Source organism: Xyrauchen texanus, chromosome 27 (assembly GCF_025860055.1).
Source record: "Xyrauchen texanus isolate HMW12.3.18 chromosome 27, RBS_HiC_50CHRs, whole genome shotgun sequence".
Taxonomy (NCBI): Eukaryota; Metazoa; Chordata; class Actinopteri; order Cypriniformes; family Catostomidae; genus Xyrauchen; species Xyrauchen texanus.
In genome coordinates this window covers 20161708-20178593 of record NC_068302.1, presented here as the reverse complement: position 1 = coordinate 20178593, position 16886 = coordinate 20161708, and the positions used below count along the sequence as shown (strand labels likewise).

General features: G+C 40.6%; 2 protein-coding genes across 2 annotated transcripts in view; both read left to right on the top strand.

Moving 5' to 3' along the window:
• LOC127621481 (phosphoglucomutase-like protein 5) overlaps positions 1-16886 on the top strand; it is a 242965-nt gene that overhangs the window by 66371 nt on the left and 159708 nt on the right. The window lies entirely within an intron of this gene.
• LOC127621477 (breakpoint cluster region protein-like) overlaps positions 1-16886 on the top strand; it is a 71296-nt gene that overhangs the window by 454 nt on the left and 53956 nt on the right. Inside the window, exon 2 of the mRNA XM_052095106.1 lies at positions 90-1520. Within this exon, the coding sequence (XP_051951066.1) occupies positions 110-1520 (1411 nt within the window). The 5' untranslated portion in view covers positions 90-109. The remainder of the gene's footprint in view (positions 1-89; positions 1521-16886) is intronic.

Genomic DNA, 16886 nt, shown 5'->3' with positions numbered 1-16886 from the left:
AAACATTTTAAGTTATCAACGTTGGCTTTGTGTGTGTTACTAGAAACAAAATGTCGATTATGTTGACAATTATTTTCTCACTAATTAAGTGATCTAGCATCAAGCAACCATGGTAGAACCTGTTGGTTTTGTGGAAGCATGGAAAGCTCAGTTTCCTGACTCAGATCCTCCTGAAATGGCTTTGAACTCTGTTGGAAACATTGAGCAAGAACTGGAGAAATGCAGAAAATCTATCAGGAGACTGGAGATGGAAGTAAATAAAGAGCGCTTTCGTATGATCTACCTGCAAACGCTTCTGGCCAAGGAGAGAAGAAGCCACGATTCTCAAAGATGGGGCTTCAGTAAGGTCTCACAAAGTGATGGGAACCAGCCAGCATGCACAAACTCCCATCATCAGCTGCCTGGAAAAGCTGAAGGAAGCAGGTGTCAACCAGATAAACCGAAGCACACAACAGCAGGTTGGTCCTCAGAGGAGAATCGTGAGTCTCAGCTGTGTGTTGAGGTAGAGGGAGGGAATATCTCAGACCAGGACAGACAGAAAAACAGAGATGGGGAAACAAATGGGATGTCTCCGTCCAAAAAAAGGAGCATTGAAACGCCACATTTGCCCAGTGCTGGCCTTGGTTCTGGACACCATGAGGTGGATGGGGTTCTTGAGTCTCCACAAAAGGAGAAAGCCAACATGGGGTTGGGAGTTGCAGCTCTCAGGTCAAACTTTGAGCGTATTAGGCGAGCCAATTCTCAAACATCAGGGGAGGGCAAAAGTGAGAGGCCTTACTATGTGAATATGGAGTACCACCATGAGAAAGGTCTTGTTAGAGTCAATGATAGAGAAGTCTCTGAAAAGATAAGTAGTTTGGGCAGTCAAGCTATGCAGATGGAGCGCAAGAGGTCCTTACCCTCTTTACCGTGTAGCCTTTCCACTGCTTTTGGGGATGTCCATAAACCTGTGCAGTCTAAACACAATGACAGATCCGCAGAGGCCAGTTACAACTGTGAGGATGAAGATGCTGATCAGAATCCTCAGTTCCTCAAAGAAAGTTCTATACGACTCAATGGAGGGAAGGCTGAGTCTCAAAGAGCTCCTCAACAGAACTGGCAGCAGTCTGACTGTCAGCCCTATACAACTGTTTATGTGGGGGGCATTATGGGAGATGGGGAGGATTTGCATCTAACGTGGCCCAGGCGTTCGTACTCGCCTGGGAGTTTTGAGGATGGCTACATGCCTGATTGCAGCTCCAATGAAAATCTGACCTCCAGCGAAGAGGACTTTTCCTCAGGTCAGTCCAGCCACGTGTCCCCGAGCCCCACCGCCTACCGTATGTACCGAGAGAAGAGTCGCTCTCCGTCCCAGCACTCTCAGCAGTCCTTTGAGAGCGGCAGTCCTCCTACACCTTACTCCCACAAACGTCTCAAGCAACAGCTAGCGCTCTCTGAGTGCCATCTTGTTGGTGTCCGCAAGATCTGGCCTGCTGATGGAAGCTCCAACAACTTTAACAACAGTTTCCATGGAGATCTGGGTAAGACAACATTCTTTCAGTGTTTACTTTTGCACATTTAGGGTCTGTTTGGGCCTACCCATAGGTCAGATTTCAGTCTTACACAGGAAAATGGATGACAGTGACAGCAATTAACGTTTTAATAAAATGGTAAATGGTCTGCACTTATATAGCGCTTTTTCTAACCTCAGAGGTTACCAAAGCACTTTACACTGTGTCCCAATCACCCATTCACACACACATTCATACACCAACCTTTATTTTTTTTAATAAAGGTATAATTCATCCAGAAAGGAAAATTCTGTCATCATTTACTCACTGTCATTTAGTTCCAAACCTGAATTACTCTCTTTTTCCATTGAACTGAAAAGGAGATATTATGCAGAATGTTAGCCTCAGCCGCTATGAGTATGCACTTTCGTTGCATCTTTTTTTTTTTTCTCGATATAATGAAAGTGAATGGTGAGTCAGGTTTACATTCAACCAAACATGGTTCAACAACATGGGATGAGTAAATTATTACAGAATTTTCATTTTGGGGTGAATTATCCCTTCATGGGGCAATATTCAGTGTTGATTTTCAGAGATAAAATGTGTTTTTATGAGGTCTTTTTATTATTATTTGTTTTATATTTAAATTTAAATAAAAAAAAAAGTTAAATTAAAATACTAGGCCTAGAATATAATTTATACATATCAAATGTTAAATGACTCAGATCATTTGATCAAAATGTTAAACTATATGATATCGACATTCCTTAGTCAAAACAGATTTCTAACAACAGTCCCACCCGTCTACTGTCTTTGTGCAAAGTTGTCCATGTGGTTTATCCACCTCCCCCTGGTCTCTGTCTGATGATGAAACTAGTCTGATCTGCTGCATTTGAGGCCAAGAATGGCCTGAGGCAGTGCAGTCACAGTCTCTGTTTACCCAGAGTGCATCAGTTCACATTAGTGTTGTTGTACTGCCGAGGGCTAATTAACCTAAAGGGGTCATCTAGCATGATTAATTTAGCAGGGGTTCTTTTTTGGGGGTGGGGTGAAAGACAAATGACAAGCATAAAATTAAGACGAGGTCTGAAGATACAACAAATGTCACATGGCCACTCGGACTAAACAATCAGACATATGTGGGTCCATATTGGGCTGAATGCAAGCACACAAGAGATGGTTATTCATTTTGCATATGAGCTCAACAGAATAATGTAGTAATGAGTTACGGATGAATGGTCACAATGCAAGTGGCATACATTATTTGATTGTGTGAGGTCTGGTCCAGTCAGTTATTAATGAAATGTGGATGTTACTACAGTGAACTAATGTAAAAGAAGAGTGCTCCAAACAAAGATATGCATGTTACTGAATCCGAATCAAAGTTTCTCTGTGTGAAGGAATCTTGAACACAAACTCAGTGTTTTTGTAGTGCGGGCACTTCGGTTACTGATGCATTAACTTTAAATGCTTTGGCCAGGGTTTCACAACCAGGGGGGGTTTTGATGGCACTTCTGGGGTTTCATTTGAGATTGCGATAGAAATGCCAAATGCCAATTGACAAATTAAATGGAATAAAAAAATGAGAACATTAAAAATCGAATAAGTGCATAAAATGAAAACCATCAAAATGGAATAAGTACATGAACTTATCAAAATGATTACACACATTATTTTAATTATTTCCACACAACAACATGTGAAATTCATTATATTTATTCATAGGATAAAATAGCAACAATCTGAGGGAATACTTCAAGAAAATCCTCATACTTTTCGGACTCAGAATTGGGGTCTTTTTTTACATGTAAAATTATCTTAAAATTAAAAATAGATAAATGTACTTAAAAGCAAAATAACATGAGATACTATGCCTTGCTTTCTGAGAATCTAACAACAGAATAATGTATTTGAGAGTAGGGTAAGAAAAATTAATTATCTTAATTCACAGGGAAAACCCATTTTCATACCCCATTAGCTTTTTTTATTTTATTTGTTTAAAGCATAAACCTCACAAAATTATGTTACTTTTCTCTGATAGCTTTAATCTCACTTTATATGTAATTTTGCTTCTCAAGTAAATTGCCTTGTAAGGATTTTTGGATATACTGGAAAACGAGTTTATTTGACAGTTGTTTATTTTAAATTTTCCAGCATAATTGAGGTCATAAAGCTTCGGCTGACAAAAAAAAGGTTAGGAACCTCTGGCTTAAGCAATTGCACGATAACGATATATCCATTGTTTCCATATTAAGCAGATTACCCAGATGTCATTGCTACATTGTCCATGTAATGGCTTTTTAAGTCTTGTTACCTCCCCCACTTTGCTTTTATAACGCACTATTGTAAATTGCCTTAATGTCTTGTTATATAGTTCTGATTGCTCTTTAAGTTACATTTTCAAAAACAAGAGAAATCAAGAGACAAAATCAGATCTCTCTCCTCTTAAGCAGAAAAGAGCAGCGATTCACTGGACATCAGCTCAGTCAGCTGTAGTTACATAAGCAGGCAGAGAGAAAGCACAGGGCTACAAAGTCAGCACACAACAAACAATTTGCAGATAATGAGTGTAGAGTAGAAAACGGTATTTCAGTGACAGTGTCTTGATGAATCATGATTTACACCATTGGGAACTCTGCCTGGAGTGTAGACGTAGAGCAAAATTCAGTCTGTCTCTAAGTTTTCTCCAAGTTTTCTTTGGAATCTTAATCTAAAGCCCTAAAGGTGCTTACAAACAAGCACGGTCGAGTCTTGCAAGTTAGTTTAGGTTAAACAGGCTGCATTATTTCTGTTACCCTGATTCACAGTGAGAGTGTGATTCACAGATTTTAGTTCTATAAAATTTCAGTCATGCTCACCTAGACACCCTCCCTTGTGTAAACGTCTGTGCAGCCACGTGTGTTTGTCAAACTAGGACATGCCGTGCCACAGTCTGTGGTAACTGCCCTGATATTTTTTAAAATACATATTTATTTAGATTTATACTCTAGGCAGCCTTTTAATATGAATGTGCTTTGAAAATATGTAAGCTCACTAATTACAGTGGCCTTAAAATGTATTTAGAAACTAAGGAACCACATAAAAGTTCATATGTGAAAAAACCCCTTGGAAACATGTTAAAAGTAGCCCCAAAATGGCTATGATATCTGAATTTAGATGTGAGAAAAGGTCTCGCATAATTTGTTTACAGATGCCTCTTGATTTGATATTTTGAATCTAATGTAATGACATTCAGATACTTTTACTTAAGTCTCCAAATATTTTTTGGGCCACTGTATATGTTTTAATTGTTAATAAAGTTACAGTCACCAAAGTGTCAGATTCATGCCACATGTTGTTCCCCCTAGTAGTAACACCCACTATAAAAATGTTTCCTCAAACCACTTCTGTGGCTAAAGGAATAGTTCCCCCAAAAATGAAAATTATCTCATCATTTACTCACCATCATGCCATCTCAGATGATTAGGACTTTGTTTCATCTGCAAAACACAAACAAAGATTTTTAGAAGAGTATCTCTGCTCTGTAGGTCCATACAATGCAAGTGAATAGTGATCAGGCCTTTGAAACTCCAAAAGCAGATAAAGTCAGCATAAAAGTAATCCGTGAGAATTCAGTGGTTTAATCAATATCTTCTGAAGCAGTCCAGTTGGTTTTGGCTGAGAACAGACCAAAATATAACTCACTGTACATCTTGACAGCAGTCTCCTTGGCGATCAGGATTTCGATTACACTTCCTATAGCACCATCCAGCACTCTGTGCATGCCTCAAGCGCTAGGAAATGTAATCAAGTTTGAAAGCATGATCGTGCCTAGAAACTGCAATGCAAGATGTACTGTGAAAAATGTCTTATATTTTAGTCTGTTCTCACCCAAATCCAACTGGATCATTTCAGAAGACTGTTTTAACTACTGGAGTCTGATGGATTATGTTTATGTTAACACTTCAAATGCCTGATCACCATTCACTTGCATTGTATGGACCTTCAGAGCTGAGATGTTCTTCTAAAAATCTTTGTTTGCGTTCAGCAGAAAAAGAAAGTCATACTTATCTTAGATGGCATGAGGGTGAGTAAATGATGAGAGAATAAAAATTGTATTAACTTGCTGAAGAGTGCAAATGCTAAAGAATTTTTTTTTAAATGCAAAAATCTTGCTTGTTTTTGATCCATCAGTGTCAAAAGTCACCTCTTAGGAGCAAGCGCCCCTGGCAGACATGCTAATCCTGTCTGTATTATCAGAATAAGCAGACCTTTGTTACAGTCCTTACAAACTCTTAAGTTCCACCGTGCATGCTGGCTCAAGATTGCCAGCGAGTTTGCTATAGGATGCAACTTTTTTCTTTTTTTAAATCATGGCACTTTTATAGGCTCTTTTGACCAATTTCATAGTCATGCTAATAGTTTTTTTAAAGGTAATGTAATTTTTCCAGTGTTAAAATTCTAACTCTTGTCCAATTTTAATATGCAGAGGCTACTGTAAGTAAGCCGTACATATTTTGATCTGGCGAAATGTTTAAACACTATAGCTATGTTTTTTAAGCATCCCAACAAGCCAGACTCAACCAGTTGTGTGAGTTTGGGGCTGGGTTATCTGTTTGATGACCAATGGAAGATTGAGGGAGCTTTTGGGAACCTGTTTGAAAACAATCATAATTCTTGCGATCAAGTTGTGCAAGCAGCCTCTGCAACATGGGTTCCCCTTCTGTCGCTCACGCGACATTTTTTCGATTGAAGTGACACTAGGGGTCTTTCTTGAAGGACTAGGTTACCTCAGAACTTGAGAAAAGGACAATGAGAAATTGGCAGACAGAATTTGCATGTCCCTCCCCCAGACATTCGGGTATAAAAAGAGGGAATCGTGCGTCTGTCCATTCAGATTTTTTCTTCGGAGCAGAGCGGTTGTGCGATCAGTGAGCTAAGATCACTTCTGTTCCACTCACCTCTGCAGAGCGTTTGCTGTTGGATCTACGGCAGGTATCAGCGGCTTTCTCCTTCTCTGCACACCAGTGCAGATTTGCCCCTGGGTGCTTCGACAGCGCTACTGAAAGAGTATATTTTCTCACAAAAGAGTATAATTTCTCTAAAAGAGCACACACAGCAAGCGTTGAATGTCCTTTTCAGTCCGCATCTTTTTAAAGATGCCCTTCCGCCTCTGTGTAGTTCCTGGATGCAGTCGATATCTCTACGCTCCTGATGGTCATAGGCGCTGCCTCGTGTGTCTGAGCCGCGATCACACTGAGGCGGCATTTGTGGATGGTTCTTGTTCACACTGTAAGAACTTAACCATGGTAATGGGCCAGCCCACCCACTCTGAAGCTGACGCCTAGATGGCCGCATGCTTGCCCGGGCCACCTTGAGCGTGGGGTTGGACTGGAACCCTCCATCCTCCCCGCAGCCCTCATGGCTAAACGATTGGTTCCTCGAATCTGGGCAACGCTCACAGCCACACCACCCACCCCCCGTGCCCGTCCCTGTCCCGTCCCTGGTTCCTTTCTACCCGGAGGTGCACGCTGAGCTGACAAGGAGCGTCTTTATGAAGGTTCCCCGCTAAGGGAAGTGGGCATCCGCATACTCAACTACCTCGACGACTGGCTCATCCTAGCCCACTCTCGAGAGTTACTGTTTGCCCACAGGGACCAGGTGCTCAGGCATCTCAGCCGTCTAGGGCTTCAGGTCAACTGGGAAAAGAGTAAGCTCGCCCCCGTTCAGAGCATCTCTTTTCTTGGCATGGAGTTAGACTCAGTCTCAATGCACGCTTCACTAACGAGCGCACGCATTCGGTGCTGAAATGCCTCACCCTATTCAAACTAGGCACAGAGGTTCCTCTAAAACCATTCCAGAGTCTCTAGGGGCATATGGCATCCTCTGCAGTAGTCGCTTCTGGGGTTGATGCATGTGAGACCACTTCAGCATTGGCTTCAGACTTGAGTCCCGAGATGGGCATGGCACCGCGGCACATACCGTGTGTTCATTACCCCCTCCTGCCGCCAGACATTCTACCCCTGGACCTCTGTTTTCTGTGGACAGGAGTCACCTTACAGCAGGTGTGCCGACGCGATGTGGTCACCACAGATGCCTCCAAACAGGGTTGGGGTGCCACAGATGCCTCCAACGGGCACTCAGCCGCCGGCTCCTGGACGGGCTGGGTTGGCACATCAACTGCTTAGAGTTGCTGGCTGTATTCCTTACCCTGCGGAGGTTTCTCCCACTACTTCGGGGCAAGCACATCTTGATCTGATCAGACAGCACCACCACGATAGCGTACATAAATCGTCATGGCGGCGTTCGCTCTCGTCACATGTTGCAACTTGCCCGCCATCTCGCTCCTTTGGAGTCAGCAACGACTCAGGTCACTGCATGCCATCCATATCCTGGGCAGCCTCAACACAGCAGCGGATACGCTGTCATGACAGGGCATGCTCAGCGGAGAGTGGAGGCTCCACCCACAGGTAGTCCAGCTGATTTGGGAGCGGTTTGGCAAAGCACAGGTAGACCTGTTGGCTTCCCAAGAGACCTCCCACTGCCCGCTCTGGCACTCCCTAGCAGTGGCTCCCCTCAGGACAGACACACTGGCACATAGCTGCACCGGGGGCTGCGCAAGTACGTATTTCCCCCAGTGAGCCTAATGCATGGGTGCTGTGCAAGGTCAGGGAGGACGAGGAACAAGTCACTCTAGTGGCCCCCAAGTCTAGTGGACTTGGTTCTCGGATCTTACACTCCTCGCGACAGCACCTCCCTGGCAAATTCCCACTCTGGCATTCACGCCCAGACCTCTTGAACCTACATGTCTGGCCCCTGGACCGGATGCGGAAGATCTAAGTGGCCTAACACCTACTGTCGTAGACACGATCAACCAAGCCAGAGCTCACTCTACCAGGGAGCTTTACGCCCTGAAGTGGCGTTTATTCGCTAATTGGTGTTCTTCCCGTTCTGAAGACCTGCAGAGATGTGCAGTAGTGTCAGTGCTCTCATTTCTGCAGGAGAGGCTGGAGGGTAGGCTGTCCCCCTCCACCTCCAAGTGTCACAGGCTGAACCCTCCCAGGCCATGCCTGTTCCCCTCATGGGATCTCTCTGTAGTCCTTTCAGGCCTCCAGAGACCCCCCTTTGAGCCACTAGAATCAGTCAAGCTCAGAACCCTCTCCTTGAAGACGGCCCTCCTGATCTTGCTCGCTTCCATCAAGAGGGTTTGGGACCTGCAAGTGTTCTCTGTCAGCAACACTTGCCTGGAGTTCGGTCTGGGAGACGCCCATGTCATCCTAAGACCTCGACCGGGCTTGTGAACCTGCAGACGCTACCCCAGGAGGATCAGACCCAGGCTCGCTTCCTGGAGGAAAAACCATGGAAACTGGTTGATATCATGACTGTGTTTATTTCCTCGACCACTGAACTACTGCACATTTCAGAAGCCTAACAGCACTAATTAATTTTAGAATGGACCTATTAATAGTAAATTTCATTCATGCTATTATAAATAGTGCAAAAAATGCGTAGTAGTGAGCTGTTTATTATATGATTTAACTTTCCATTATTTTCGGAAAAGAATAGAAAAATTGTGTCTGGTATCGACTCTTGATGGACTCTTGATTCCATCGATTCCAAAACCAGTAATCGGAATCAGAGTCGATTCCCAAATTATCAATCGGCCCTATTGTGGATATTTCACCTGGAAACTGGAGCTCACACATGCATTCAACACTTCCAGCTTCTGCCACTGTGGGCAGTGCCTCAAATTTCTGTAAGCACAGCCACAGACCAATTTCAGCAGCAGAAATGTCAAACTACTGTTGCAAAATTCACATTGAGATCAGTTTGGAAATTACGTTCTTCACCTTTAAATTCCAATGTTCATGTCGGCATGCAAGTTTTGCTGGAGGATGCAATGTTAAGGTTACTGCATTTGTGGAATCTTCTTGGAAATCTTTTTGAGTGTCATAGGTGGTAGTTGAGTTTCATAGGTAGTTTTAGGTCAGATGTAATCATTGATTTCCATGACTTCAAAATATAGTATCTTTAGTTTTGCCAGAATCTGTAGAGTTCAGTTTTGGGAATGGAGAGAGGTATTTGCTCGCATTCATCCTTCTTACTGTTTTTCCATTTTATCATCTGCCAAAGCTCATAAATCCAGCGAAAGCTTAGACATCAAAAATACCACTCAGTCAACATCAAACGGACAACATGTGCACACAAAGCCAGACAGCAGCAACAAACCACTGCATGTAATTTGCTTCTTTTCAAACAGTCAACCTATGTAGTATGTTAAGCTGTGTTTTCGTGCTAATGATGCCCAAAGACACGCTAACTATCCCTTTTTGTTTCTGAGTGTTTGTGTGTCACCTGTTGTCTTGAGGGCAAGACTGTGTAAATGGGGCAGGGACAAGGGCAGGCTGGCATGGATCCAGCTGGCACAGGCTCAGAGAGCCCTGGACCACCATAACCAGCTGCAGGGGAAAGAGCAGATCTTTCTCACTGTCATTTCATGGGAGGAGCTTCCTGCTTCAAGTCACATAAACACTATCATGTGGTATTTAATAATGCAGTCTGCTAGCACAGATGTAATGTAAAGTTTTCAGTTACTGTCCACAAAGTAAAACTTTTGGGGAATTAGTTGTTTTGTAGAACTAATAGTGTGCAACATTCCTGCCCACTTTTTCAGCCGTCGGGTTCCGCAAGTATTTTCCTATTAATTTCTTAAGAGACTTTTCATAAAATCCTCCATAAAAGAGTTTTAAAGCATGAACCAAACCAACCAGCTCCGAATTGAATCACAAACATTACAGACTGTGTTTTAAGGCAAAAATGTATATGAAATTCTGACTAAAAGTCAAAGGTACAAGTCTGTGTACTTACTGTTTTTCATGAGGTCACGGAATACAATTCCACAAAGCATTTGCGACAAAACTATGGAAATATAATAAACAACCAAAAATCAATAGTTTTATACAAGTATAAAATTATGAAATATTCCGATATACTCAAATATATAAGTAGTTTGATAGTTTGACAAATATAAGTAGTTTGATTGCAGAGAGACCGAATCGTTTGCATCATTCAGAGTATGTCATGGGAGTGAGTGGTCGCTTCCGGAATTGGTGAAGCTTTCTCTGCTGGACCATGGGTAATGTAGTTGTTCAACAGTAATTGCCCTATTAAAGATAGCATAGATGAACAACCTCGGTGCTCATGGTAGGTCTGACTTTATAGGTTTATAAGTTAGTGTTGAAAATCAATTTGTCTAGACTTTGTTGTTCCATGGAATAAAGAAAGTCAAAGAAGTTTGTAATAACATGATAGTGAGTAAATTATTTCAGAATTTGAACTTTTTAGTGAACTTCCCTTTGCTATTTCATGAATAGATATTTTTCTCTTTGATAATATGACTATGTTTTGCATTGTTTTGAGGAAATGTTAAAAAGAAAAAAGATAAGAATCTCAACAAACCCATGTAACACTGTGACAGGCACACTTCTGACAATTGTAGAAATAAGCTATTAGAATTTTATATTTTTCTTCTTCACACACTGTGTTTGGATATGTCACAATGACAGAATAGCCTCTTAATTATAGAGGGAAATGTCAAATTACAGAAAGAGTGAACAGCTTTATCATGAAAAGATTTCGGTGTTTTCATCACTTCAAATGGACACTGAAGATCTGGCTTCTCCGGTATTTGCAATCATTGTGTTTGTCTTGCTTCCTGTGGCATCTATTTATGTTTTTAATGGATATTAAATCCATTTCTCTGCATTGATTTGATTCACAGAAAAAGCCTCTTTTAATGTCCCAATGAAAACCATTTTTGGGTTTGCTGGCATTTTGTCCATTTTAGTCTATTTTTGCTTCTAAAATTTGGCAAAATTACTCTAACACACTTACGCATCTTTTTCTTCCAGGAAAATGACTATAAATGTTGATGACTAATCTTGCACTACACAGATTTTTGTCCAATCCAATACTATAGAATGAGAATGTCCCTCCCCTTTTATACCACCTGCAACCAACTAGCAAGTTGCAAATCATGGTTCATGATATTTCATGGTGTTTTAATGCATCTATCCGTTTTTTTAACTCCATCACTTTCAATCTCTGCCCATTGCTTTCTTTTCTTTATTCATTACACTCAGCACAGTGACTGAATCATGACAATGTCATGTGTTTCCCCTGAGGTGTTCAGTACAGTGCAGTCTTGTTATTGCAACGTGCACTCTGTGCTTCTCAGATTTACTTACCCATGCCACCTCCCTGTCCTAATTCTGCACCAGCCCCTTTGCCTGCAACAATACCACCTCCTCTCTTAAATCTCCCCCTAGCAGTGTAACCTATCCAACCTAATTTTCTTGCTATCTGAAATGATTGTACCCCCTGAAATTCACTGTAGCATCATAACCCCTGCCAATCATTTTCAACAACTGTCTTGTAATTTTGCCTCTTTTTTTATTTCTTAATTTATTTCACCATTCCCAGCCTCTCCCATTTATTTTATTTCGCAAAGATGCACATGCAAGTTCTCATACTGTGGCCCAGTCACACTTCGAAATGTATGGAAGTCATTGCATTAACCAACAAAATCAGACTGATCTCACAGTGAAATCAGAAACAGTAGGTTGACTTTTTTTTAGCTAAAATCGGTCTGTGCTTTCCAAATTTTTAAACACTGCCCCCAGTGGCCAAAACCTAACTGTTGTTGGGCGTATGGGAATGCGGGAGCTCCATTTTCTGGGTTAAATGTCACAGAGGGGTGGCAAAAGTTGTTTTCAGCAGTACAGACTGTTATACAGTGAAGAAGAATGCATATTTTATAAACTGTACCCCCCCAACCCAAACCCCAAAGCTAAACTTAACCATCAGTGGAGTAAAAATGTCATGGAAAAAAACACAACTTCCGAATCAATCTTGTTACTGATTATGCAAACGCAATTACTGATTATGCAAACCCGATTACTGATTATGCAAACACAATTACTTTCTGGTTCCAACGTGGGATCCAAACCCAGGTCTCTCATGCTGCTGACACAACAAGCTTTCTCTCACGCCACAGGGAGAGGTAAACACACTGGAGCTGATATCTCGCTTGTTGTGAGTCCTAGGGTACCGGAACTCTTTCAAACAACATGCTGACTCTCTATGTGATCATGTTGACAAAATGTAAAACCAAGTGGCATCTGCAAACTGATTTAAGACTTTTTCGCAGAACTATCTTTACTTTTCTTAAAGGCCATTCAGACTGAGCACGTTCGGTAGATGCATTACAACGGATATAAAAGAATGCAGTTGACTCGAGATGCGCTTTTAAAAGATGGCGTAATTTTTTTTTTTACATGACTGAGTCTAATAAAATACAACATTCCTGTGAGACGCTGAAAACCAGTTTGATGCATGGCAATGGTAAAAGACGCAATAGAGCACAGACAGACTCAAAACGTGACAAGCCCTTTAGCCATTGTTGCCATTATTTTTGACAAAACTATTGCCAAAGTTTTTTAATGGTTGTGCGAAGTCAGTGACCCTCAACTTCACACAGGTGTTTTAGCAGAGTGACCACAGGTGTAATTTGTCATATTAACTATGGACACATTCCATTCAGTTTGACAACCAGAAAGTGTCTAAATAATTATTGTCTCAGTTGTTAACAGTATACCTATAGTTATATCAATCAAAACTAGTGCTTAATTACTGAGTTGATTAAAATATTTAATCGTGAATAATCGCATCATTTATCGTAGTTAATTGAGATTAATCGCAGATTTTGAAAGTGCTCAAATATGACTCTAAATATATTGCATCTCCTGTCAATATGCATTTATTTCCTTCTTGGGAAAGAAAACAAAACAGCATGTAACAATATCATATTTATTGACATTTTCCAAACAAGACCTTCCACATTCTAAAGACAGAAATGCACTAAAATAGCACCAATTCAAGTAACATTAAACATTTTGCAAAATCTAAGTGGGAGTTTAACTAATCGAAAGACTTAGTCCCCCCCATAGGTTGCTTATTCGTTGCAGTGGACATTAAATCTCTCATCCTTTAAAATATGAATCTTCCGGTAGACTGAAACTATCCACTTTTTTACAGCAATCACGAAGCCAAGATCATGATTCGCATCAGAGCGTCAACGCCAGTGTCAAGTGTCTCTTTGAACTACATATTTACATATACATATTTGCACTACATAAAGCACTTGCAGACAAAAACGTCTCATTCTGCATTTTGGACGACTTGACGTGCTTCTGTGGTAATTTAAATGCTCCTTACTTAGGCTTAAAAATACTTGATTTCTGTCACAAGTCCAATCTGGGCTTGTTTTGTACAACAAATACCATCAAGAGCTCCTTTCTCCATCATTTGCTCACTGACATGGCTGTTGTGTGTGTTTGTGGTGTTGTCAATATAATGACTCCAGGCGGACACATTGTAAAGGTTCTGCCCTTCTAACGAATGTTTATGCTGGTTTATGGTGGATTAACGGTAAATGCGTTAAACATGATTAAGAAAAAGTTATGTGTTAAACCTTTTAAATTTATCACGTGCGTTAACATGAGAAATCCTGACATCCTTTTGCTTGAAAAGTGTGCTTGTGTCTTTCTTTTAAAATAAATGACTCTTTCTTTGATGTTTTGTTGTCTTATGAAATAACATTCATACATTTTATGTGTGGCTAAAGTGCTTTAATACTGTAAACCAGAAACCAACTTTTTCCATAGCTTCAGAGCCTTGATCTAGCAGATATTTCTTGATGTCCACCTATCTCATAACGTCATTGTCAAGCAGATATGACAGTAAAGAAAAAAGTTCTAATGTTTTGTCCACTGTTAGTCTATTTTGTGCCCTAATACCCCTCAAAGGATCACCGTGCTTCCCTGGTGGGATTGAAAGGGCCTTCTGTGCTCATTCCCTAAAGTGTTTATGGAATGTCTCAGCTGCTTGAGAAATGTGGTAAATACATGGCTAATGAAATGTAAAGTGGCCTGCAAGCATAGGCACTGACCCCCGGGTCTGGTGCGCAGTCATATGTGTGTGTAAAGTGGTTGGTTTGGAGTAGCCTGGAGGTCAGATACGTCTCTTAAAGGATTTATGATATTTCTGTGTGGAACTGGTGCTACGGTATAAGTTTCTTATGTTAATGCTCAGCATGTGATTCACAAGTTAAGCCTTTAAGGTTGTTGTAGATGCCACTTTATATCAGATGCGTTTTTTTTTTTTTTTTCCCATGGAGGCAAGGGATGCAAACAATCATATGACATAAAATTAACACTGTACAACAGATTTGGGCATTTATTAAGCTATAATATTTATCCCCTGTGCTTACTGAGAGCTATTTAAACTTGTTTAATGAGTTTGTTTGGTAGCCACACCCTCATTTCTCATTAGCTCTCCTTGACCTGTCTGATAATCAATATAATTTTATTACTTTTGTGATCCACCATTGATTCATCCCTCTTCATAAAGAAACCAGACAGTGGATGATATAAGTCTTTTGATGAGTGATCTGGCCATCATCCAAACCAGCAGGCAGTGTGTGGTTGAACTCCTCAGGTCCAGCAAGAGTACCACCCTTTCCCATGCCAAGAGGCTTTGATTTAGATTCAGTATATGGATGGGATGTGCTTGTAAAATCTGTTTAGGAACATTTTAGTTTTTTTCAAAATGCAAAATAAGCAGAAATGTTTCACACTGCTGATTTATTGAAGGTTTAAGATTTTGAATCCCACAGGGTCATTAGTTGCCATGCGGACCGCTGGTTTTATGATCGTACCAGTGTGTAATTGCTTAGATGGTTGGTTTGGATATAACAATGTTGGTCACTGTAATTGTCTTCATCTATTGTTTGATTCTAATGAGCAATTTTCACTGGAAAGAGTGTCCTGAGTTTTGAGCTAACCGTTGACAGGGTTGCGAAATGTGAGTAAAAACTGGCTTTGGCTCGTAGCTATATAAGGAACTTTAATATTGCATGGTTTAAATCGTGACCTAAGAAGGTCAGTTGTACTTTTGGTGATGGAAGTTACACATGTGAACCAAATTAAAGACCATCTATTAAAGAAAACATCTGTCATGACAAATTTGACCTCAGTGGAAAATTTACCATGAGAAATTTATGTAGGATGGCTAAAGGTCTTTTAATACTCCCAAATATCCATGTGGTTATAAATACGTGAAATATTCCTTACATCAGGCCACCAAAATGAAAATATAAGGAACAGTCACAATATGTCTTCATATTTTTCTGGCAGGTGAAGTTTCACCGAGAGACTCATGTATGAAGAAACAGTTAAATAATTCCATTGTCACAGAGAAATTTATATATATATATATATATATATATATATATATATATATATATATATATATATATTGAAATTCAATTTAAAAAAACATGCAAAAAAGATAGTTTCATGGCCAGTAAGAAATATATTTGGTAGCACATTTTCTCAGTTCACTCGCTATTGGCAAGTGTGGGGCAAAATTAATTTTGTACCCTTCTCCAACAGGCTGTGGTTGATTGGACCATGTGATTTTCCCACAGAAGGACCGAGAGAGATAAAGCATATTAAAACCCCTGCAAAAAGCCATTGCTATTTTAATGCCTTTTAGGAGTATTAGGCACAGCCATGCTTTCCACTGCCTAAATTGTCGCAACAGACATTAGGGTGTCACAGAGATACTAATACCATTTTATGGTTGGTAAAAATAGTCTTTTGACAGCATTGGTCATAGTTTTATATAGGAACTATATACAGTATGTAAAGTATCCCATCAATCGACCAGCTGCTATTTTCCCTTAGAATTAATTTAAACAAATCTTGTATGGACTCCTCATCTGGATGTCCTAAGTGAATTGAATTGTCATTGACTCAGGCTATTTTTTAGTTGCCTCTTGTAGCCAAGCAATGGAGAGATGCATCTACATGACTTTCTGGAACAATCCATTTCTACTCTCACCCGTGTGACCACTGCCTCCCAGATGACCATGCTGTCAAGAGCTCTATTGATTTACAGAAGGAATCCTTTTCACACCACTTTTCTCTTTGCTCTCAGAGGCATCTGCTGAAATCAATGCGTGTGGAGTGCAGACCAAGAGCGCTGTCATTAATGGGTCCTAATCGGGTGCTGTACCTCTGAATTTAGGTGTCGCAATCAGTTTATCTTTCCCCTACAAAGGCCAAATTGTTTATCCAAGTGGGATGCAAAGACCACATATGTGTTTATTTTAGCACCCAGTTTGAGCTTGGAATGATTAGGCTGGCAGTAAAAGTGAAATATGAGTTTTAATGTTAATATTAGGATGAGTACAGGCTGTTGAGAAAAATTGAGATTCAGAATCAGTGACCAGATATCTTCATGGTTAAGTGTCATGTCAAGTCAAGTCATTTTTATTTGTATAGCACTTTTCAC